General features: G+C 33.9%; 1 protein-coding gene across 1 annotated transcript; it reads left to right on the top strand.

Moving 5' to 3' along the window:
• Nucleotides 1-371: 371 nt before the first annotated feature.
• On the top strand, nt 372-5,609 carry LOC127834492 (uncharacterized). Its single transcript, XM_052360359.1, has 4 exons — nt 372-508; nt 2,233-2,334; nt 4,012-4,625; nt 5,023-5,609. The coding sequence occupies exons 2-4, from the start codon at nt 2,306-2,308 to the stop codon at nt 5,490-5,492; spliced, it is 1,113 nt and encodes a 370-aa protein (XP_052216319.1). The 5' UTR covers nt 372-508; nt 2,233-2,305; the 3' UTR covers nt 5,493-5,609.
• Nucleotides 5,610-27,493: the final 21,884 nt, after the last annotated feature.

The following is a 27,493-nucleotide window of genomic DNA, read 5'->3' as shown; positions in this document are numbered from 1 at the left end:
TCTATGTGATGTACCGGTCAGAGTGCATGTTTTGGGGTGTCTCCACTTTTACATGTATTTCAAACTGGACTTTTCCAATTTCCAATTATTTTTGTAGTATTTGTTTATTGTTTAATCAGTCATAACTAACGATGAAATAATTCCAAACACAAATGACTCCGTGTCTTTTAAAAATAAATGCTTTTACATGTAAGTCAGTAACAAGAAGCTTCAAGATTTTTTAATGTACTAAGGAAGTTATCATATAAGGTTTCAGCTACACGTTATAATGGAACGGATGTATGATTTAATGTTCCCTCAGTACTTGTATCAATTTATTCAGTTGATATGTCATTACAGGACGAATCGGTACGCTGTCTTTGGTACAAGGACTGAATGTGTGTCAGTTTGGCAAATATGTTCGTCCACTATCTGTTACAGCAAACGCTATATAACGTCATATGCATCCATCATTTGTAGTTGTAAACAAGGCGATTTATTCAGGACTTACACATATCATCATTCAAAGGTAAATATGACAGCAAATCCTTAGCAAACAAATGTATCGCTTTTGAGATGGAAATCGCACTGTGACCTCCGCTGTTTTTTGGTGCATTCGATATCAAGAAAGAGCACAGTGGTAATAAAGATAATTCTTCAATCAACTGATTGTCTTCATTTTCTTTTCTTTTTTATTCATACATTGCCAAATTACATATAGACACTTGTGGACTTAAACTGATTAATAAGAAACAGTATATTTTGAACATTTTCCCAATAAATTGATTTAAATTATTTATAATAAAACTCCGAATTTGTTGAACATGGACAAATAACTTGAATTATTATATGACCAAATTTCCAGCAATCCAAAGGTTGTCGAAGTTCAAATGCTTTAATATAATTTCTGTTAAGACGATGTTAACTGTGCAAGTCTGAATAAATATGTGTTCTGCCAGTTTAATAAGATAAAGTTATTGGTTTAATCAGTAGATGGATGTGCTATTACAGCTTCTCTATTCGATTTGTTTTTCACAATAATGGGGAACTGTAAACATTCAGGCGTATGAGGTCTCGGCAAAAGATTTGTGCACCACATCCTGTCCCCCGGACATTTAGTATTCAATCTGAATTGTAGTCACATAACTATTGGCAAATGCAGTCTAAGAAAACACAGTATTAACAGAACACATAGGCACGTGCAGTATGTAAATAGACATAAACATTTGAATATTGCAATAGGCAAAAAAGGTTGAAAGCACTTTTAAATTACAAAATTAAATGATATTCGTGAAGGGACTTAAAACTATCACGAAGATGTCTTAACAGTAAATTGGTTGTACACCAAGAAACTAAAATACTGTTGCAATTTAGTAGAAATCATGTTCTAGTTATATGCCCAATAATTGCATTTATAAGCATGTATTAGTGGATATAACTCGTCCGTATACAAGTAGCATATAAATAAAGAAATGCTGGAGTGAAAGATATTAAGGTATGATAATGTATACTGCGATAATAATCTATGCAAGGTATCTAAAGACTAATACAATATATCTAATTATTGATCTCTATTAAAAACTCTTGAAAGACATATTATACCATGTTTGTACTAATGTCTATTGGTATTCGTCGACGACGTTACATTCATTTGCAATAGTATAAAGGTAATTTCTGTTGATTTACTGCCGTATGTGCATAGACGAGCCATGCCTCTATAGCGTTGACTTTTGTAAAGTTACGTTGGCATTATTTGACCTATATAATTCAATTGGTAACACTTAAATATTTCACAATCATTTAGAACGTTACTGTTCCTCACGACCAAAAGATAAGAGAATGTATATTTATATCAAAATGAAGAAATATCGAAAAACACGAATACTAAAAGAGATATACAACGAAATTAAGGGCTATTGCGCTTTGGGGCGATGAATGTCAGTCTATGTGGGATAAAACTAACATTTATAAAATTGAAACAATTTGTTTTATATCACTTATTCTGAAAATTGTGTAAGTGTTTTCAAATAAATCAGAGTTTCGCCTTGTCGTTAATCTGTTTCGAAACTGATTGTTGTGTATATATGGTTCATATACCAATTAATAAATGGACACAGATTCGCACATATATATACACATTTAAAATGCCATGGCTGACATAGATTCCAAATAGAAACATGCAATTAAACAATTGATATTTGATTATTTGTTAAACTTTGTCAGTTAAAATACACCAAATGTGTTTTTTTCCAGAGCAAACAAAATGATTCCCACTCTTGCTAATCTCCACCAAGGAGTATTAATGGGTAGCTGATCTGTGAGGCCGATGTCTCGTGGCTGCATACTGCGCAAAATGTAAATGGAAGACTTATATCCCTGTGATCGGTGGAGGAGGGGGGGGGGGTGGTAGATGTCAAAGTTGAAGATGAGCCTTTAATCAGAATCAGACTATAAATCCCATGCATTTACCATTTAAATGTGTGAAGAATATCTTCATGTTCATGTATGTTGTGAAATTCTAAAGGTAATTACGAAACGTTTCCATGGACAAATTATATATGTAATATGTTATAATATATAGGATTATATCATGCATAGCCACATATAGCTGTAAGTGACGAATCATGTTTCTTGTATTTAATTAAGTCTATTGTAAGTGATGCGTTTATGAAACATTAGAAGACAAACACGTCTTCAAAACACGTCAGTATGATTAATTATTTATTTGACATTTGCTGTTTGAAAGTGTATTAAACAGGTTGCAAGATGCCATTAACCTTAACCCTTACCACGACATTACCTTTCCATATTTCAACTTATGTAAAATGGGGATCCTTTTTTAAATAAATCTGGAACGAATGTATGCTATCTTAATATGTATGTTACCGTATAAAAAATGGTGCGCGTATATTTTCAACAGCGTGTAAATGCACAAATAGTGTTTATTAATATATTTATAAACTGTGTTACTAATTAACTGTTTTTTTTTCTTGTACAAATTATGTATTGCTATAGTTATAAATAATAATAAGATTTTAAATTCATTAACAATAATCATAAGCATAACAAACTTGCAATTATGCATATTGAAATTGTGCATAGGAAAACAAGTAAAGGCATACGAAGTTTACAAGAAAACAGCGTTTTAGCTGTGTTAAGTAATTATGTGAACCATTTCTTAACCATTATCGACGCGCTATTTTTATAGGTAATTAATCAATTCTAGTGGTATTTTTTTGGAAACGACGAAGACAACGAGATCTTATCGACAGTTTCTGCACAGTGTGACTTGAACCGGACAAGACGCGTAATCCCAGTCTTGACGACGATGTCTGAAAATAAAACTCGAGAAACTATTAGACCAATTGCTTCCATATACATATATCTATCTAAACGGGATACATTCAGAAGTGCTAAACGAACTTAATAACTCAACCAGTAGCAATATTAATAGTCTACAAAACAGGGAGTCTATAATTATACTGCTGAACTCTTTACAACAAGTATGCGTGAAGAAGCGGATCCGTTGCTATAAAACCATACCTTGCATAAAAATGCTTGTTATAGCGAAGTAGCGCATATTAATGATGCGGATTGGTTCGATAATGAATGTGTTTATTCTAAAAAAACAAACAAGCTTAAGACAAAACTAATAAGTGCAAAACAACAGAGAGTAGACATTTACTTTGCGTATAAAAAGCAATTTTGTCGCTCACATTATTGAAATAAATTTGATTTCTGTTTCCGGAACTTGATAAACCAATCACCACAGACGAAATTTTAAATTACAGATAGAATTTTGGAATAAGGTAAATCATGTGACTATGAGTATCCGCTAAAAAGTATTTTATTGAAAGCGCTTGAGAAAATGGTCTGCGGCCTACTCGTATAAGCGTACCTGGTCATATGTTACTAATGTTTAGCAGTTGTTATCTAAATTGGAGTTTACATCATTACGTGAATGTCCGTTATTGACCTTACTTAGATAAGCGATCAATTCTCTCACGACCATTGCCTCTTATCTTTTTGCAGTATATATATAGTACGGCAGTGTGACATGAGTGTCAAAGAACGCACAATGCTGCCCGCAATTATTCTTCTTCTTGCATATAACTTTTGTTGTACGCATGCCTATACGTTCCTTCCCGATCAAATGGACGGTACTGACTTGCTGCTAGAACTACTGAAGCGAATGGATGCAAAGGACAAAGAAATTAATGAGCTACGTGGAAGCATAAAAACTGCGATGACGCAGATTGATACACAGGATCTCACTATTGACGAACTTCGAAAGAAAGTATTCGAACACGAACATGCGATCAGTGTGATGGAGCAAAATCAGAAACGACAGGATGCAAACGTCAACAAACTTAATAAGGTTGTGAAATACATGCAAGTAGAAAATGTACAATTACGGAAATTGTATTCGAAATGCGGCAGAAAAATCCAGACGTTACATCTTCTCATTAAGAATGGTATAAAGAAAACTAAAACGTCGCCAACATTGAGTCAAGAAGAAACAGCAAACTACATAAAAGACGATAAAAATGCTATTAATGATAAAGTGGAAATAAGATCTAACAAATTCGAATCATCCATAACCGCAACCCATGACGGTGGTATCGCCATTGGAAAGACACACAAGGGTAAAAAAATTTCTTTTAAACATATGTTTGGAAAGATTTTAAACAATGATACAAGTCGTAAAACTAAAAGAATGTAAATAACATAATAATAAGACAAAGATTTAACTAAGGCGAAGATCCTTTTTGAGTAGAGGGTAATACTATAACAATGAGTTTTACCGGTATTATTATGATAATTATAATTGTTACTATTAAATTTGTTATGATAATTATTATGATGATAATCATCATCATCAGTGTCATCATCATCATCATCATCATCATCATCATCATCATCATCATCATCATCATCATCATCATCATCATATTTATTATTATTTATATTATTATTATTATTATTATTATTATTATTTTAATAATGCTATTTGGATATAATTATTTGAATAATTCACTTTAGGACGTGATGTGAATTCTCAAGCTGATGTTAAACGCCATGCTGGAACAGATTTGGTTGCTTTCTTCGCTACACTGACCAACCACGCCACGAATCTTAGTGTTGGCCAAAATCTAAAGTTTGATAACATCATTACCAATGTCGGCTCGGCATATAATCAGCACGTCGGAGCATTCCACGCCCCAGTTTCCGGTGTGTATGTGTTCATGTCAACATTGATGTCATACGACGGACAAAGTGGCCATTTTCAACTTGTTCGCAATGGAAATATTGTTTGCTTTATGTTTGTTGCTGGATCTAGTGGTGTATTTTCAGATACAAGTGGTAGTAGCTACGTCCTGTATCTTAACAAAGGTGACGTGATCACCATACAGAACATGCAATCTGGTAAGGGCGTTCTAGGGACTCGTTTCTCTTTCTTCTCAGGATTTTTGTTAAAAGAAATAGAGCAAGATCCTTCGATTGTTGGGTAATGTTGATGATACTGTTGATGTGAAACAAGTATTACATTAAGATAATTAAATCACCAAAACATGACTTAATTAATTCGTTAAATCTATTTAACTAATTGAATAGAGGTTTTCTCTCTATACATGTGTTTTTCGTTTCTGGATCCTGTTTAGAATTTAACTGAAAGACAACAGCCCTAGATCGCTAACCTGGAACTTGGAAGATTTTGACAGTTCAGAGCAGCTTTTTTCATGTTTGAATACAAGATGTTGAGTCTGACCAGGCATGTTTTTATCATCTGAAACTACTTTTAAAGGCTGTTATTATATAATTAACTGTTAAGATTGCGTTACAACAGGATTGAGAAAAAAGATACGACTTTTTGATTGGTTCAAGAGCAATATTTGTAAAACTTCCCCGCCCCCTGTCCGCATGTTTTTCAATGAACCAGAACCATTTTAAAACTTGGTCGAGATATATTGTTCGAGCAAATGTTCTAAGCAAGCGCAAAAATAATACTGTTGTTGATGCAAATGTGGATGATGTTACTAATCATACAGTAAGAAATAATGCTAATAATACTACAGCTAATAATAATAAAATAATAATAATAATGATAATAATAATAATGATAATAATAATAATGATAATAATAATAATAATAATAATAATAATAATTTATCATCATCATAAAGATAGTGAAATTAATGGTATCACAATAAATGTCATACATTTGTTGAAAATATTAACATTTAAAATAATCTGAGATCTCGAAGCTTTTAAAAAAACACTGATTATCGTTCAATTAATGACATGGACCGTATAGTCATCAAAATGGACTCCCTATATCAAAAAAAGGTAAAAGCATTTATGGCACTTATAAAAAATATAAAAAAATAGTATAGCAACGAACCCAAACGGTACGACCGAAACCAGAAAAGAAGCCTGGAAAAATATCCACTGTGCCAAATACGACCAAAGAAATCTGAAGCGCATCGTCTTTATCTTAAAAGCACAAGTAAAATATACAAGAAAACAATGAAACAATGTTATAACATATTTAAAAAGAAAAATGCTTAAAGAAAATCATAGACAAATACAAACCCAAGAGTTTTCTGGATAACTATTTCAGGCAAAAAAACGCAACACGGTTGAAGCCAAGATTGATTTAATGGAAAACCATTTTAAAGCTGTTAATAGCGACGCCGTAAAAAATCTATGATACAACTAAATCATGTATCATGTGTAATTGTGAAATATCGAATTATTTCTCAGGTTTATTGTGAGTAAGGCAATGAGAAAATGTATCCCCCCCCCCTTCTATTTTAATTATTTTTAATTGACCTACATTCACGTTTTGAAAATAATAGATATGTCGATTGATAAAAATTTCATACTCATTCAAACGACAACGATATGTTTAACTATTTCAAACTGTTTGTACGCTGCCGACCACGTTATCGCAGCAGAATCAGCAAACGAGCTTCAAAATTATTTAAATGTGTGTTCCCAATATTGTGACATGTGGAAACTAACTGTTAACCCGGAGAAGTTAAGAAATGGTTATTTTTAGTAAAGGTAGAAAAGTTGATTACAAATTTTACAATAAAGATCATCAAATTGAAATTGTTAAACATTGTTAATACCTGGGTATTTCATTCAATAGCAGTGACTGTTTGATCAGACCAAAAAGTATCTAGCCGAACTGGCAACCAAAGAAATGTACTGTCTCTTTAATAAATGTAGTAACCTCGATTTACAAATAGATATGATAATTTATCTATTTAACAAGATGATTAAAGCTATTCTTTTGTACAGTTGTGAATGTTGGGGTTTTGGAAATAATTATGTATTAGAAAAAGTTCAGTTAAAGTTTCTGAAAATTATATTAGGGGTTAAGGCTAATACGGCATCTTGCATATATACGGAGAAACTGGAGTAAAGCCCCTCCAGATTGATTTGGAAACTAGAATAATTTATTTTTGGTCTCAATTGGCCCATCCATTTTGTTTAAAATTGTCATATCAAATTTAAAACATCTTATTCAATATACATGCAACAGAAAATGCTAAATTTGACTGGATGGAGTTTATACGAAAAATTTGTGTTAATTGCGGAATGATTAATATTAGGCGGTTTCGTGATTTTCCAAATTGCACCTGGTCCATACAAAGTATGAAACAAAAACTTTCAGATCTTTTTATTAATGAATATTACTCAGATATATATAACTCAAGTAAATGCAGTAATTAAAGATTACTTAAAGATACATTTGGATTCGAATCTTACCTTGTTAAAACTCAAGATAAATTTTTAAATTACGTGATACAAGTTTGTTCAAGAAATAACAGGTAACCTGTTAAAACTTGAAGTTGGCATGGAATAGAATCGAACCAAAGCCTGTGTTATTTATGTAACTCCAAAAATCATGTTAGCGATGAATCCCATTATTAACTTGTGTAACGTGTTTACCGTTTTTTCGGGATATATACAATAGCAACTAACACCAGTGGTATTTTTAAACATACGGAATTTCCTTGGGCTTTATTTAGCCGTATGATTAGATACTCACTCAATAACATAAATTTTAACTGGAATCAATGAATATTTATTTATTCGATGATGAACGTTTAATCACTTTACAAGCCGGTTTTGTATGCGAAGAGTGACTTAGATGTCTTTGATGACTTGCGTGACTTGAGTCACCTTCGGATGACTTGAGTCGACTTGGGTTGACTTGAGCCGACTTGGGTCGACTTGGGTTGACAAGGGTTGACTTGGGTTGACTTGGGTCGACTTGGGTTGACTTCGGTCGACTTGGGTTGACTTGGATTAACTTTGGTTGACTTTGGTTGATTTGGGTCGACTTGGGTTGATTTGGATCGACTTGGGTTAACTTGGGTGACTTGGGTCACCTCGGGTGAACTGTGTCACGTCGGGTGTCTTGGGTGAACTCGGGTGTCTTTTGTGACTTGGGTCTCCTCGGGTTTCTTACACCTATAGCAACGAGTCTGCAGTGTCCCCTCTTGCAAGGAAGACAATCGGTCAGTGTAGTATAAGCGACAATAAGTAGCTTGACAGACTCAGGCTGACCTACGAGACCTGACACGTGCACTAACTTATATTTCCAATGGAATCCTGTGACCCGAGTCTCTAGGCTACCCAGCAAGCTATGGTATATTGCGCAAAATGGCTTGGTCATCCCACTCAAAAGGCATCCAAAGTCAAAGAAATGTTCATGGCTTAGGCTGACCTAAGAGACCACAAACGTGCACTGTCTTATATTACCAAAGGAAACCTGCAACCCGGACTTATATATGAGTCTCAAGCTTACCCGGCAAGCTATGGTATATTGTGCAAAGTTGCCCCTGGATCAACCCCACTCAAAAGCATCCAAAGTCAAAGATACGTCCAATTGTGTATGATCTCTAATAACTGCAACGTATTAAACGTTGTGATCTATTCGGTAATCGTACGCAGACTGCCTGCTCCCTTTTTTTATTGAGTGCACCGGGATTGTCTCCCATATGGCCATCGCCCCCAGAAAGACGTGTTAGTTGGTTACGGGGGATAGTGCAAGATACATGAGACACCCCGTTCCAGAGGTGACCCTGGGTCTTTAAGTGCCCGGTGTATAGCACCTAGTACACTGCACCTCGGTTTAACGTCTCATGCGAAAGACGAGTTAGTAGGTTAGGTGCAGCGGGGGATCGAACCAGCGATCTCTGGATTGTGAAGCCAGTGTGTTACCACTAGACCATGGATCCGCTACGACTGCCTGCTCCCATAAGAGCAGCGCTTTAAATACTGATAGTTCACGTGACCCGCTTGCTAAAGACGTCATCCTACTATTTCATTTCATGAAAACACAACCCTACTGTTTAAAACAATCGTTGTAAAATACTGCGACTATATTCTGTAATAAATATTGTGCATCTTTATAACCGACTTGTATTATTAAATCATCAAATTATGTACATAAAAATACAATGATCAATCAAAAATGCACACGCTTTTTGCGTGGAACTTACCGAAAAGTCAACAATCTCTTGCACGACGGTTACATTACATTCACCTCTGTGTTGGGCTCAGAACGGACTTTTGTTATGAAAGCGTCTCATTCATGTCATGATCATTCCAAGCGTTCATCATTGAGGTTACAGTATACTTAACAATCTCTTGCACGACGGTTACATTGCATTCACTGCATTAAAGAAAACCATCTCATACCATGATATCTTATCTTAGTCTTAATTCATTATTATACAATTGATATGGTTTTTTGATGTTAAAAAACCAGCATACATACATGCGTCGAAGCAATACCTAACGTCACCCAATAAAAAATTTGTTCAATTGTGTACATATTTGTGAAGTGCGTGGAATGATTCCATCTGCGTAAATGGGCAATAAAATAGTTCCAAAGAGTTGCATTAAAACTCGCAAGTCTTTGAACGATTTATCGTTAATTTAAAATTTCTATTTCATTATTTTACGCCTCTGATCATAAAAATTCTAAATCAAATATACATTGAATGCGTTTGTTCGGTTTTACTTATTTTATAGGCAAAATGGCATGCTGAGCCTTACGCAGAGGTGTATGTGAGAGCAAGGAACGACAACTCTGCGTGGAGATTGAAAAGTCAAATGCTTGCACATGGGAAACGTACTTTCGTTTTAATGTAAATACTAGGAATGAACTCAACGAAAAAAGAACCTAAAGGATAAAGTACCGACCAAAATCGTCACACGTGAATGTAATGCGCTTAAATACCTTGAAAATGTTTCATTGATAACAAATATTACACGAGACCGAGTACTATTAAGTTTTAATCGTTGATGTACATCAATTAACATAATAACAGTTCTTACAGGAAACTGCGTGTGTTCGTTAAGGAAATATTAAAACAGTTTTAATGTTTAACATGTTTTTCGTATAATATTGATCAATACATTTAAATACTGTTTGTTTTCCCCTATGCTCAAATGCAAAAATAGTGTTCGAGTGTTGTTAAACTCGTAAATATGATCTCCCTTTCAATGAAAAAAACTATGTATCTATGTATCTACCAATGTATTTTTGTGTAACCTTTTCTATTACTGGTATGTTATGCATGAACTCATGAACTGAGCTGAAAATAAATAAACTTGGTAAACTTAACTTGGTATTTAAAATAGTTACACTTGTTTGCGACTTATTTGGGTTTTTCAATTAATAGTATTCTTAGGCTTTTGAAGTACGAGTTCCTCCATCACCAGATAAATACTACTTTGCATACTACACAAACTTATTGTTGTTTATTCAATGATATGTATATGTGTTTGTGTTATTAGCAGTTTGTCTGTTGGGTACCATGCTTACGGTACGTAACATAAATAGGTCTGCCTAATGGTAAATTGTTCGTCATCTTAAATAGTTGAATGATGCGCGCCTGCAAAAGAAATGTTATTACAATTGTTACAGGAATGTTCAAGTAGCACGGCCTGAATTAGCTGCTGTTCATTATCTAGTACTCTACAGTTAATGTGTGATTATTCATAATGAAACAATTGCAATGCATGAAGTCAAATTGGACCGAAACGTGGACTGTCTTACCGGTTGCTGCCATGTTGACTGGATACGGCACACTTTTTTAAACGCCTCTTTGATCACTCGGTGAGTCTTTGTGTTCTTGATGGTTCTTGAAGGTATTCCCCTTTAAACATCTTGAAGCAACATTTTCCAACTGCATGAACTTAATGACACATGTTTCTTTTCCGTTTTAAACACGGTCGATGTGGTAGCAAACTAGTTTTAGCCAACGATACCCACCTGTAAATTGTGGTATAAATGGTTTTGGAAACTATGGTGCGAGAAACTTTCCACTTGATTCCTGTGGTGAACCTTCATACCGCTGGCATGCTTGTAGACCCATTTCAAATAAATGAATAATAGGTAAGAAATCATGAAAAACTTATTAAATTGTACCATTAATAAGTTAAATAACTTTGTAACTAAAACCGTGTTCCATCATTTTGAGCCAGAATGACACCTGACGGATTGAAGGGTTTCATGGAAAAGTTAAAAGGACTTCACACAGATAAAACTGAGTGACATAAACGTTCTACCACACAATAGCATGAAGTATAGGTTCGGATTGTGGCTGTTATGATCATCAAGTTGTATCATTATAATCGACTTGTTAACTTAAACCAATGCTACGACACGAATTAAAAATATTATTATTAACATCACACAAAGATTGCAACTAAGTCTTAACATGTTATGTCTTGAAGTGAAAAGATACATTTTTAAATGTTAAAATGATAATTGTATTCCAAATTACGACGGTCTTTTACACAGTTTAGCTTTCTTCTACAAAATATATAATTCATTTAACTTATCGGAAATAAAAGCAACATCGTGATCACTAATAAGAAATTTTTATGGACCAAATCTACTTATATAAACAAGACAGCATAATGTAAGTTGTTCTTTAAACGCAATACATATCAGAAATATTATATATTCCAATTCAGGTCGATGTAACTCTAACTTTTTAAGAAAAACTCACCGTATGCACTCTCTCTTATTTTTGTTTAGTTTCTATTAATTCTAGTTCAATGTATAAACGCGTCTGTGTATATACTCTTTAAAGTACTGAAAAACAAGTTTGTAAGCACTATATAAACCTACTTTTTACTACATGTTTTGTATATGCTTCTTAGACAATTACAATGGAATTCCATTGAAAATTCGCAATTTACTATAAGTGCATGTCCACATTGTGTCATCCGTGTATAAGTCTCTTTTTTTACATATGTCATAATGCACTGCATTGTCCATGTGTATTTGATTGATATATTTCAATGTATAAACGTGTCTGTGTATATACTGTTTAAAGTACTCAAAAACAGGTTTATATACACTATATAAACCTACTTTTACTACATAATTTGTAAACGCTTCTCAAAAAATTACAATGGAATTCTATCGAAAATTCGCAAAATACTATAAGTGCATGTCCACATTGTATCATCCGTGTATATGTCTCTTTTTACATATGTCATAATGCACTGCATTGTCCATGTATATTTGATTGATATATTGAAATAAAAAGTTTATACATTGAAAAATATATATATATATTTCGAGTATATATGAAAGGCTAGTCGTGTATATCACGATTGTATAAAGATGCAGAAAGTATTTTTGAATTAAGAAGTGCAAACCAAAATAGACAATTTATTGAGCATCGACCTTAAAAATATTCAATGTAGTTTAAGCAATTCCATATTATTTGAGGATAACAGAAAAAATGACACATTGGAATTCTTTATTTATTTTTAATGACATGTATAAGCATTCCACAAATTCCCGAAATGCCCGTTGATTTATTTGATATATTTTAACTGATTTCCTGATTTAAAAAAAGTTTGGACCATATCTACCGTACTAAAGTGCTGATGTTGACAAGTTTGAAAGTTGCATATCTCGGGCTAAACGACGACAAAATCATCAAACCATCAGCTGCCATAATTAAATTTCGAATTTTAATTCTTAATGACATATTTGTATGAGAAGAAAAGATAAATTATTAGCTGTCATAACAACGCTAAAATGAACGGCGACTTTAGTTGTCTTTAGTTCCGCGAATTTAAAAAAAAGGTGTATCGCTTTTGAGGTGGCAATCGCACAGTGACCTCCACTGTATTGAGTGCCTTTAATACCTTTAAAGACCACATGAGTAAAAAGAACAATCTATTATTTTATTCCTATTCTTGTGTTTAGTTAATTCGTTGCAAATAATGAAATTCAGTTTTCCTGGAAAACGGACAAATTATTGACAGGTTCTGATTATTAACTGAACAAAATATCATAGTTTGTCCAGTCCATTTTTGCACAAAAATGAGCCACAGGCGTGTGAGGTCTTGACAAGGGATTCGTTCGCTATTGCAGACTTTAGAGTACTGTTTAGTGTATAAGATGGATTCCTCAATGCCCATTTATACCGCATTACACATGTTGTACGCTGTAAGGGTTGTTTTTGTTACCTCCTCCTCCACCCGGGCGTTTGGTTATACTCGGAATCGTATTTACACAACAAATAGCATTTTCAGTCGTAGAATACAGAATTGACTTAGATGAACTGCGAATGACCAGCCGAGATTATCTCGAGTTATCGTGTTGAAGGTTTGTTTAAAGTTTTAAGACCGAAACTCCCTTTTCAAATATGATAGTATCGGTTTTGTATTTTATAACTGTCGCAAAACATAAACCAAAACATTTGTGTTTTCATCAAGTAGGAATCATACTAAAAGCATTTTTGAAAACAAAAACAACTAATTTTTTATCTCATAATATTCTGATCAAATGTAGTGGAGCTTAGTTATAAAGTCGCGGATGAGAATAGCCACTTTTACACGTTTAAAATGTACCACACGACTTTCTCTTGCTTAATAATTGATAGAAACGTGGCTCACTTCTTTGACACAGACCTTCCAAACATTTTCCAAATAATGAAAACTGACATTCAGTCAAATAATAAATCCATATGTGAATTAAATGAATACATGAAACAGCAAATACTGTCGTACTTGGGGCGTAAAAATCCCGAGCGCCCATCACCGAAAATGTCTGTAACGTATGGAGTTGATAAACCTGACACGCTTCTAAACAGCAGTATTGAACAAGACTCCCGAACAGTAGAGAATGCCTCCCGAGTAGTAAACAATGACTCCCGAATAGTAGAGAATGAAGCGGTCACGGATATCGAGATAGAGACAGAAGCTAAAGATGAATTAACTGAAGTTACAGAGACTGATTTACAAGCAAAAAGGGACACAAGTTTTGATATTGATTGTGCCACCCAAACAGAATCGGTAGAAAATGCCATAATTAAGGAAATGAAGATCATGAATGAACTACTGATAGATACAAAATTCCGATTAAACAATTTTCAACAGGAGACTACATTGCAACTTTCACAATTAAGAGATGAAATCGCAAGTTTTAAAAACACAATCTCTTTAGCTAACCAGCAATCAACAGATAAAGTAGAAACAATTAGTCAGAGTACGGAAAAACTCTGTAAAGGCATGAAACAAGCCATCGACGCACTTCACAGAAATTACCATCAGTGCATGATAAAATTAAGAAGATAATACCATCTACAGCGAATATGGCGGAACGGTTGTTATAAAATGAGAGCGTTGAAAGAGCTACAACTGAAACACCTCAATCAGAAAAAAGTAATAATAACGGAAGCGGACTTGAATGAAAAGAAAGAGAACAGTCCCCAACGGCACAAATACTCGAAGTAAATACTGATATTGTGGACACGGCAGATAGAGCAGATACAACTCTAATAATAGCTGACTCAATTCTAAATGGTATTAAACGTCGTGGATTGAATAAAAATACACACATTAAAACTCTACCAGGACGGAAAATTAAAGACATTCGTTTGACGCTGGATTCATGGGACATGACAAAATACAAAAATGTGATTATATATATTGGTGGGAATGACATGGCGGAAGGAGGCGACGCAACAAAAGCATATCGTGATATAAAGCGACTGCTACATGAACTTAATGGACATAACTGCACTGTATACTTGTGCACAGTTGCCCCGAGACGAGATGCAGATGTAGTTCCGCTAAATAACATAATTAAACAAATATGCGAAGAAACAGATGCTCAATATATTGAAGTGTATACAGTCTAACCTGTCAATAAAGACCACTTAAGAGATTTGGCCGTTGTGGTCTTTGTTCACAGGTGGTCTTTATTCGCAGGGTCCATTGAAATTTTGCAAAATATGCTAGTAGGATTTTAACAGGTACCTAATCTATGTATGTGCTCTATTGCTTAAATGGTGGAATACTAATGCATGTATAATGTCATAAAGGATTGAAAACACAGTTTTCATTTTATTTTTATTATTTCAATTTCCTTATGATTTTATTGTTTATTTCATTAATCATATCCTGTATAAATAACTATTGACATACATGAATATGTACTTGAACTGACACATTCTGTATCGATAATCTTTGCACGTCTTATCACGGAGAAATTTAAGAAAGGAATGTATGTTTGTATTTGGCATTGTAATTGTAACGAAACCGTAAATTTCCTTAATGAGTTGATGAAAGCCCTAAACTTTTGTTTGATATTTTCGGCAATTACAGGTAGTACATTAATTTCGAGTCACTAAAATACAAAGGCAACTTCTTACACTTTCGACCTACTGATGAATGCATAAAAGAAGCACCAATTAGCAATGTGTGTTAAGTAAACAAACAACTGCTATCGCGTGCAGTAAACTTTCACTTGCCAATATCTCCATAGCGACCGACGAGTCTACTGGTTAGATGTTTATCACGTGACTATCACAGCGTCATGGTGGCCATTTTTGTTATTGAAATTTGCGAAATCGTTGATTGTTATGATTGAAGTGGTCTTTGTTAGGCATCCGGACGAGGCTCAAGGAATGGCTATTCACGTGACGGAAGAGGAAGGTTTCAGACGCAAACCGGCATTTACGGCTACCGAGATCATGCACCAGGTCATGAACTTGAGGAATGGCAACTCACGTGACGGGCGCGATAACTCTCAGACGCAAACAGGAAGTAACATTTTCCGCAGTTACGCATCTGATCGAGGCTCAAGGAATGGCGATTCACGTGACGGTAGGGATGGTCAGAAGAATAGTCTACATTCATATAAGAACAATACTAATTATGGACAACAACAAAGACATTGTCATTTCAATAATCACAACACTAGTGAATGAAGACGATTGAGTTCGGCTCCGTAGGAACGCGTAGACAGACACAAACATGTACTGTTACACAACAAATTTAAAGCACTTAACAAGGTTTGTGAAAATTGTAATTTTAAGATTTGTATATGTAATGAATCCAAAATAGTGCTACAATATGGTGATATAAACCGTGTTTTTGATGCCAGTATTCAAGTTTCTGATAACTCACAACAATGTCATAATATGTCATGTAATAATAATCAATGGGGGGAATCACGTGGTCAGAATTGAGAAAACATGGCCGCCGTTGCCTCGCTTAGATTGAAAAATTGAGTGTTCAAACAGGTACATCTTCCTTATTACTTACTTGTTTTTAATCGGATAACGCCTATCATAGGGCCAGCCGGAAGCGGTTGGTTTCATAGAGTATCAACCGTTTCCCTCTGGTTGGTCGGAGTGTGGAGATTACTCATGGAATATTTTGCGATTTCTTGAACCGTCAATTGCTGTTGTACACGGACTAACAATGATATCACAGTTTTCACAATAATAAGCACTGTTTAAGTACCAGTTGTGCATGTGGACGCATTGTAACTTACAAAAAATGGATACATCGATTGCTAATGACGTTATTTTCAAGGTAAATTGAGTTTCGATTGGTTTTGACGATTGCTGTTGAGCACGCACATGGCTGTCATACACGGACAACTTCTAGAAAAACTGTTGTTGAGCACGCACATGTCAAGGAATACCGTCTTCTCCGCCGAATACGTCTAATACAACGTCGCATGGGCATGTTCTGGTACATAAAGCGATACATATCTTATGTATCCAGCAAAACACACATTTTGGTTGAAAATTGCCGTGTTTTTTCTCATTAACTGCAAAACAAAACGAAACACACAAAACAACTTTCATGTATGCTAAGCATATACTCAACACATATAATTATGAAATAGATTTCCCGTGATTCTCTAAGTACTAACACTTTTCCAATAAAATAGTTCAGTATTAAAACTATCAACATATTTATAACTGTTTTCACAGAGTCAGAAGCTCAGGAAAAGTACAAAACTGCTCACATAGGCACCAAACAGTATTGAAAGGGCCTTCGGGTTTTGGAAGCGAACCTTTCATGTCCTTCATGGTGAGGTATGTAAGGAAATTGTTTATATTATAAATTATACAATTTAGTGAAGATTATAAAATAAAATGTATTTAATCAACAAAGATTGTTAATGGAAATAGACATAATCATATATTTCTAGGCGTATCAAGTCTAAGAGTCGGAAAAAAAGTTATAAATAACTTAACAGTATTTTTGCATGCCATAGACACACTTCAATTCTTAAATTGAACTTACTAATAGACGGAAAAATATGCTGAATATTCTAAATATGAATAAATGTAACTGATTTTGACATATTGAACAAGTCAATGTAACAGCATTATACACAACTGTCTCGTTTTACTTTAAGTACTGATACATTACTGAGTGCAAGCTAAAACAATTTAAACATTTTTAGATATGTTTTTGTGTATCTGTTAGAGCTCATAAGAAATACATAAGATATTAGTAAATTGTTACACTCGGGGAAAAAGTAGTTGTTACTATTTACTCTGCATCAAGTATTGGGTACACATTTGACAACATTTTTAACAATGTCTTTTGATGTAACATTATTTTTCAATTTATTCCTCCAATTTCTGTTTATAACAGATTGGAATGAAGCCTGCCAAGGTCAGCCGCATCATCCTTGCCTGTGCTGTTCTTCATAATCTGCGGTTGATGTGGGGGGAACCAGCAGTGGATCCGGAACCTTTAGAAGAGATTGCCAAGGGAGAGATGTTTCAGGCTGTATCGGATGGGAGAAGAGTTAGAGATACCATTATCGCAAATTACTTTACTTAGGAAATTAACAGATTAAATATAAATGTTTTCATTATATTTGTGCTTGTATATCTCTGAGTCATACACTGATAGTTTGGTTCCTTGTTTGTTTATATGGGTTTAACAGCATTGGAACAACCATTCAAAAAGTGAACAAAATATATTATTTCAATGCCTATATTATATTTTTGAAACAAGGTTTTGGTAATAGCCTCATTTGTACTCACTCATTTTTGGATTTTTTTTAATGAGAATATCAGTCTGTACTGTGTTTCTTTCGTAGAACTTTTCGTGTTTGTCTGTCAAGCTGTTCTGTTTGGCATATTACACCATCTGCACCTCGCTCAGTGACCTGTATGTGTTTAAATATTTTTGTTTTTATTGGTTTACTCTATTAACTACTTAAAAAAATGATGAGCATTGTTCTGAATGATTTTGATTATTGATAGCATTCAGCTTATTTATTATGGTTATAGTTAAACAATGATAGGATTCTATTGGTTCAGTATGTCCGTTTAATTGATAGCAAATAATTTCAATTTAAAGAATATGACATTGTCATTATATAGTTTAAAGTTGAATTTTCAGCTTATATAAATGAAACTAGGTCCACGAATAGTTATATACATACATATATACATACTTAGTCTGAGGCTCTTTCTTGTTACTGTTGCAACTTGGGTGTTCATCTGTATCTGCTGATGCACATCTTGTCTGCATCTCTGATGAACATTCATTATAGATCACTGTTATAGATCAATTATGTTAAGATCATATTATTTGTTTCATTGAGTCAACTTTGTTAAAGCAATAGATATTTTGAAGTTTTTATTTGTTTTATACATGATATACAGTAGAGATATAATATTGGAAACTGATTCGTACACTGTTAAAATCGTCAATAATCGAAGTTTAGTCTAAACATAATAAAATCTTGGGCAAAATACCACTTTAGCCCCCCACCAGAGGGGTGGATATGCACACGGAATGAGCCCACTGTGTTCATTCAGTATGAATTCACACCTCTGGCGTTATAGTGTTATATTGCCAAATCTTGAGAAATGAATGAACAGTCAAACCAATACAATTTTCTGATTGTAACCACAATAACACTTCGATCAGATAACGGCTTCAGACTGTATGAAAGACTTGTTTAACAACGGTAATTTCAAACATAACTTTTTAACCATTTGTTTCGTAAATTAAATAATTGTACCCCACTCTTGATTTTCCCAACGATGGCAGCTTCCAAGTCCATATTAATCCATTTTGCTATTTTGACTATAAATGTCGTGTCCAAAACATATTTGATACGTATTATACGTTATTCTATGTCTGATATAGCTTATTTTCAGTACCAATTCATAATTTAATAGCATTTTTAGCAAAGTACTACAGAAATACTTACCTGCGGTAACGCTGGCCTAAACTTTATATTGCAAGTGTAATGAAGTTATAGGATCAAAGCTTATTGATGAGTGTTGTTGTAAACTAGTTAACTTGTGAATTGAAATGTGACTGAGTTTATGTCTGTAGCTATAAGGTTTTATGCCCGCTTCGAGGTTATATGTTCAGTCTGTCCTCTATCCGGCTCATGTAAAACGAGTACTGAAAAGAGACCAATGCAAGACTATTATTTCAAAAAAAAAATTCTTGATAATACTAACCTGGGACGAAAAATGCTACTAATCTACATTATCAAATGTGTTATGTATATTCACTCGAAAAAACAATACTTTTTACAAAAAAACTTGATGAATTGATCTCTGAAAGCGTAAAACACAGTACACAATCTGTAGGAAAAAAAATACATTTTCAAGTTGTTTAAATACATGCCCAATGCCAAATCATATTCATCCTTTATGTTCTGGTCACAAACTGTATAGAAATAGGGTAAAATGTTATCCTGTCTTTATATGTACTTGTCCCTTAAGCATGAACAATTGTTCTGAAAACAATAGAACATTCACTTAAATGACAATATCATGAAGCGATTTCTTCAAGCAAAAACAGCAATCCTAAACAAATATAAATAAAACTGTCTGGAGGAAAAGCAACCTTTTCAAATACTCGCAAGCCATTACAAAAGGCAGCTACACCGAAAGAGGCTAGCAAAAAAAATCCTTTTGAAAATACAATGTTGAAAATAGCCAATTTCGTATAAGAATTATCATTTTCAGTGCGTTTACATAAGATATGTATCACTACATGTATCAGAACATGCCAATGCAACGTTGTTTTGACTTATTCGGCGAAGACAACGATATTCCTTGACATGTGCGTGCTCAACAACAGTTTTTCTAGAAGTTGTCCGTGTATAACAGCCATGTGCGTGCTCAACAGCAATCGTCAAAACCAATCGAAACTCAATTTACCTTGAAAATAACGCCATTAGCAATCGATGTGTCCATTTTTTTGCCAGTTTCAATGCGTCCGCACAACCAACTGGTACTTAAACAGTGCTAATTATTGTGAAAACAGTTATATTATTGTTAGTCCGTGTACATCAGCAATTGACGGTTCAAGAAATCGCATAATATTCCATGAGTAATCTCCACACTCCGACCAACCAGAGGGAAACGGTTGATACTCTATGAAACCGCTTCCGGCTGGCCCTATGATAGGCGTTATCCGATTAAAAACAAGTAAGTAATAAGGAAGATGAACCTGTTTGAACACTCAATTTTTCAATCTAAGCGAGGCATCGGCGGCCATGTTTTCTCAATTCTGACCACGTGATTCCCCCCATTGATAATGATGTTTCATTCTCAAGCCCTATTGCAAATAAAGGATTAAATTTTTGCGAGGATAAAAATGATTCAGCAGGGTCTACCTTGAAATTTTCAACTAAGGAACTTCATATCGTAAGTTTAAACATTCAACACTTTTTGCCAAAACTTGATGAAATTAAGTACCTTTTGTTGTCTGAATAATGTTATGTGGATGTCATTGGGTTTTGTGAAACATTTTTGAACGAATATTTATCTGATGTAAATTTAAATATTCGAAATTCGTAAAGACAGAAGTCAGGAAAAGGGGGGGGGGGTGGAATCTTACTTAATATAGGTAACCATATACCATTTAAACATAGGCTAGACTAAGAGCCTGAAGGGATTAAATCTGTATGTATTGAGATATGCTTTTAAAACACAAAATCTTTTCTGTTACATTTTATCTATCGTCCACCTAATGAGACGCAAAAAGGATAGAAAAATTTGATGCGTTACTTGATAAGTTTGAGGGTTTAAACTTTGAGTATCACATATTAGGTGATATCAATTTTAAATACTTTGCTGACAGCAAGTCCGATGAATGCAAAATGTGGTCAAAAAAATGTATTAAATCATGACCTCTTGCAAATGATTAACACACCAACCAGAGTCACAGATAAATCGTCGTCAATAATTGATCATATATATATACTAATCGAACTGACAGAGTAAGTACTACTTATGTCCCACAAATATCTATAAGCGACCACTATCCGGTATGCATGACAAGGAAAATTAACTATAAAATCTCGAAACAAGGCACTCACTCGAATATTATATATAGATGCTTTAAAAAGTTTGCAATATATGATTTCCAATTTGATCTATCGATTTCGCAACTAAATTTAATTGAAACTGTCCACGATCCAAATATGTCCCTTCAATCTTTATAGAATATATATAGAATATAGAATTTTGAATAGCGTTTTAGAAAAGCACGCCCCTTACAGCCAAAAGAGAATAAAAAGCACACATATGCCAAATAAACAAAGAAGTTATTAAAAGTATGTGCGATAGAGATCACTTCCGCAAAATTAAAGACTGGGACAATTATAAACTGTTACGAAATAAAACTACGGCATTAATTCGCAAAAGCAAGGAAGAATATTACAACAATGCTGTTAAAAATGGTACTAGTACGGCACATATTAAGAAAAAATTGAAAATGATATCTAATAATGACAATGATCAAAACTGCGGAGTAAATTTGCCAACTAAACTTTTAGTGAACGGTGTGTATGTCGAGGACAAAAGTAGGATCCTAATTGCCTTAAATGAGCATTTTACAAACATATCAAATATTGTTGATAAGCTTAAATGTTATGAAGAAAACTTTGCTTATTTAAAATTATATCTCGACAAATTCTTAAAAGAGCATGAATTATCTTTAAATTACATTACCCCTCTCGAAGTAAGTAAAATAATTGGCAATTTAAATGTTAACAAGGCTACGGGAATCGACGGGATCGGTGCAAATATTATAAAATACTGTGGAGAGCATATTATTTTACCAATTACCTCGATAATTAAAAATTGTATTCGTACTGGAATTTTCACCGATTTGTTAAAAGAAGCGTATGTTCTACCAATATATAAAGACTCAGACAGAGAGGACTGTAATAACTGTCCGATTTCAATTTTGCCAACTATATCCAAAATATTCGAAAGACATCTTTCAAATGAATTAAAAGAATTCTTTCGAATAACAAATGTGTTAAATAAACATCAGTCAGGCTTTAGAGAAAATCATTCTTGCCAAACAGCACTGATTCGACTCATTGACGAGTGGCTAAAAGATGTAGATAATGGTAATTGTATTGGTTCTGTTTTTATTGACATGAAAAAAAGCTTTTGATTTAGTAGATCATGAAATACTGTTGTACAAACTTAAACTCCATCACTTTTCGAATGTTACCTTGTTCCTTTTTCATTCTTATCTGAGTCAAAGAGAACAATGCGTTAAACTAGGGACTAGTTTTTCTACCCCTCTAACTATTAAGAGTGGTGTCCCTCAAGGTTCTATTTTAGGCCCTCTCTTGTTTCTTATTTATATAAATGATATTGGTTTATTACTAAACCAATCAGACATAGACTTGTATGCTGATGACTCTACACTATATGCTACAGGGGCCAATCCTTCAGAAATTCAAACTAATTTACAAAATGACATTTATTCCATACAAAATTGGTGCACCCTCAATAACATGATGTTAAACCCTAGTAAATCAAAATGCTTGCTTATTGGCTCAAAACAAAAGATTAAAAATATCAACCTTGATCTAAGAACAAATAATAATGCTATTGAAAGTGTCACCAGCAATAACATTTAAGGACTTTATTTTGATCTTACATCTGCAATGGAAAGTACACATTGATAAAACATGCTCTAAAATAAGCAGTAAAATAACTCTTCTAAAAAAGATATCAAATTATCTCTCTTTTGATACGAAGAAATTATTTCATAATTCATATATTCTAACCTGTTTCGATTACTGTTGTACGATCTGGGGCAACGCTAATAAAACCAATTTAACAAAAGTGAATATTTTACAAAAACGCACAGCGAAATTCATTCAACAACAGCCAAATAAAACACCATCCAAAGAATTGTTTTTACAGCTTAATTGGCTCTCATTTAATAATAGATGTAAATACCACACGGCAATCTTGATATATAAATGTGTCAATAATCAGACTCCAGAATATTTAAATAATATTATAACTTTTTCTCAAAATCAAAAATATAGCTTAAGATCTGCCACCCATAACGATATTGTTAATACCAAAGCGAATACTAGTTATATGAAACGAGCTTTTTCATATCATAGCATGGATATTAGGAACAGTATACCGATGAAAATAAGAATGGCATGCTCTATCTCTGCTTTTAAAAGGCAATATAAAGCACATTTATTTTCTAATCAATAATATATCATGTGTTGTTGTTGTTTTTTCTAATCAATGATATTTCATGTGTGTCTGTCTAAAAGGCAAAATGTGTGTTATGTATTGGTGTAAGAAAATATTGTTTGAATGTTGTACTTGTTATAGACCTATTTGTGCATGTTATTTTAAGAAGGCCACATTGTAAAAAAGTATTGATTCATCTGCATAATATGTATAAGGTGTCATTGTCTTTATGTGTAACCTTCTGTAAATAAAGCTTTTATTATTATTATTATTACTTCTTGCGCCTTAAAGTCAAATTTGGTTGGCAAACATGGCATTTATCCCATTCGTCATAAATCAATTTTTTAAAGTTCATAATAAACAATTCAGTAAATGCGAATATAAGACAATATAGTTTCTTTAATGATTTCTTATCACAATGTGATAGGCATCTTTCTATAAAGTTTAATTAAACAACAACGGCATTCTAAACTAAACCTGTCACAAATGTGACGGAGGTATGGCTATTTTGTATGAAATATTATTCTGAACGTAACGTCCCCTATAATGAAAGAAACCAGAAAGCTGTTGAACGTAATTTTAAGTGTTATCTACATCAGTTATCAAAATAACCGGATGAAATTTGCAATTTATGCATTTAAAAGCTAACAGTTAACATAAACATGTCTAACACACCACTGAAATTCAAAGTACAAATACGACTGCAACTGATGCGCAACTGATGCACGATTGAACTTTGCATTTCAAACAACAAAATGTACATGTACAGTTCAATATTTCGGAACGTGATTTACGCATGTTCAGATGAAAAACCCTCGTCTTGATTGGACGTCCATTGCATCATAACTTTTAAATAGCTTCATAACCGGATGTTTACTCGACAGTTTAGAAAATGATAACCGCATGTGTTCATGCAATTCAGTAACACTTAAAACGTCACTTTAAGCATTTAAATAGAAAATTTAATCGTCCCTCGTAAAAACGCGTATATATCAGGTAATATATAGGGTAGTAGAGAGTATTATGCCACACGGTGACGGCTTTAGTTAGACCACTTAACAGGTATATAGATGTTAAAAACAAGGTAAACTTTCGTCTCGTTTTTTCTTTAAAAACGCCTAATCGGATATCTCGAACTCTCGTTATCTCGATATCTTTCTTGTTCCCGCCGACTTCGAGATAACGAGAGTCGACTGTATATAAATGTCAAAACGCTGATGTGCTTACATGGGAAGTCAGACGGAGCGGAACAGAGATCAGTTTCGCTACTGCAAGTGACCTCTTCACGATGATTGTGCAAAACTGGGTATACTTACGTCAGTAATAGCAATATATTTAATAATGATACTTATAAAATAAGACCGTGTCGGCACTTAAAATGACTTAATGGTGTATTGGGCTATACAATTGTCGCGTCGGAAGGTGAACGTTTATATTAGACACCAGTAAATAAGTTTGTAACAGTTTACAGACATAAACAGTTACGGCGTAAAAAATAAATAAAAAGACGTTATATTATTCTTCAAGAAATGGTTATTATCACCATTAAGATACACAATGCACTCGTTATTTCAACGAACAAAGCACATGTTATCCACACAGACCCTGCCGAACAGACAACGTTCATGTAATTTGGTGTCTTGTTTTGCTGGAGGAAAAACAACAAATGTTTTTATGCGGTCTACTTATAAGAGAACAAGCTATTACGGACATCAAAATGAACAGTTGAAACGGTGTATTTCTTGAACCCATGACTAAATCTTGCTGGTATATATCAACTAGGGCGGACATGCGTGTGTCGTGAAATGAAGACTGTAAGATTGGTAAGATTAGGTTCAGCTATTGTCCGTTAATTATTACAAACTTCTGGTGCGTTTTTTTTTTGCTAGTACACGTGAATGTCTTACACCAGTGTGCGAGTGACTTGGATTACACTACCATTAGCCTCGTTCAGAGAAAAACAGAGTTTAACCCATTTATGCCTAGTGGACTCTCCCATCCTTCTAAATTGGATCAATTTATTTCCAAAATTAGTGATTTCTAGTATATTTATTTCTATATTTAGAATATTTCTTAAAGGAAATTCCTTTAAACAAACAGCGCAGACCCTGATGAGACGCCGCATCATGCTGTTTGCCAAGTCCTTTTTTCTAGACGCTAGGCATAAATGGGTTAATGCATGTGCATAAAGTGTCGTCCCATATTAGCCTGAGCAATGCGCAAATTATCTTCTTAGAAAAAATCCCGTATAAGCGGAAAGTGCCGTCCTTGATAAACCTGTGCGGACTGCACAGGCTAATCTGGGACAAAATTGTACGCCCATGCATCAAACCCCCTTTTTAACAGCGCGCGGATCATTTAAGTTGTTTCGAAATCATTCAGTTCGATGGAATATTTCCCCTGCAACATGCTATCTGAGACAAACTTCAAGCTGGATCACGGCAAACTTTTTGCGGCGACTCTTATATTAAATTTTTAAACCTCATATCTGGACTTTAAACCATAGTTTTAATGCGTATTTTATTGAACATATTAAACCCCCTTCAATTTGGCAAAAATGACACCGCTTCCCGTCATAAAGTTTAATGCGATTTTTAGTCAACAATAAAACTGTGATATATTGCCGGAATATCTTACAAAAATGCAATATATTTTTAAAACCAGATTATTAAATTTGAGAAACTGCGGTATAAAAAAATACTATGCAAATTAACTCAAACCGAAAACACTATAAATTTAAGATTATTGTGGGACATAAGACATAAATATATTGAAAGAACATTTAAACTTAGTATGTTCATTCGGAGGACACAAGTTATAGATTCCTGAACAAAATAGCTTAGCGCTTGTAAAAGACGAAACGTCTTTTTTGTTGGTTGTTTCAATAGTTTTGAATGAAGAAACGCTTGAATTTACAAATATTTCCAACATTTCAAACAAAAGCGCATGTATAACTGCATAAAATGAGTGGTGTTCTGAGAAAACTGGGCTTAATGCATGTGCGTAAAGTGTCGTCCCAGATTTGCCTGTGCAGTCCGCAGTCACTTTTATGCTATTTTTAGTTTCAATGATGTCCCTCCTTACCGAAAATCAAGTTAAGGTGGAAAGTGTCGTCCCTGATAAGCCTGTTCGGACTGCACAGGCTAATCTGGGACGACACTTTACGCACATGCATTAAGCCCAGTTTACTCAGAACAATGCTCAAATGATCACGCTCGAAAACACATCTTTACATTTGCCTCTGTTATCTGAAATGGTTAACGAGTATACGCTTTTTACGCTTTTATTAAGACATATCGGCGTCCCTTTTACCGCACACATGATTATTGTGCCGCGCTGAACCGGGCTTTATGCATATACGTAAAGTGTCGTCTCAGTTTTACCTTTGCATGCTGCACAAGTTAAGGCGAAAAGTTTAGTCACACGTTTCCCCCAGCGCGAGGGTCGTATATATACACATGCTTAAAACAAACTCAATACTATATAAATACACATATGCAATACACATACGAAGTTAAATGCATAATAAAAACAGTGAAATATGATTTTGACAAGTTAATATACTGAGAGAGCAGCATAAGTTATAATTTCAACGAAGAAGCAACTTATTAAATGCTTGTTAACGTCATTACATTGGAAAGAAAGCTATTTTAGTTAGATACATTTATGCTTTCGAATGTTCATATGACCTGATTTTGACA

The sequence above is a fragment of the Dreissena polymorpha genome, chromosome 6 (assembly GCF_020536995.1).
Source record: "Dreissena polymorpha isolate Duluth1 chromosome 6, UMN_Dpol_1.0, whole genome shotgun sequence".
Lineage (NCBI taxonomy): Eukaryota > Metazoa > Mollusca > Bivalvia > Myida > Dreissenidae > Dreissena > Dreissena polymorpha.
Note: the sequence above shows the minus strand (reverse complement) of the source record. Positions and strands in the feature narration are given on the sequence as shown.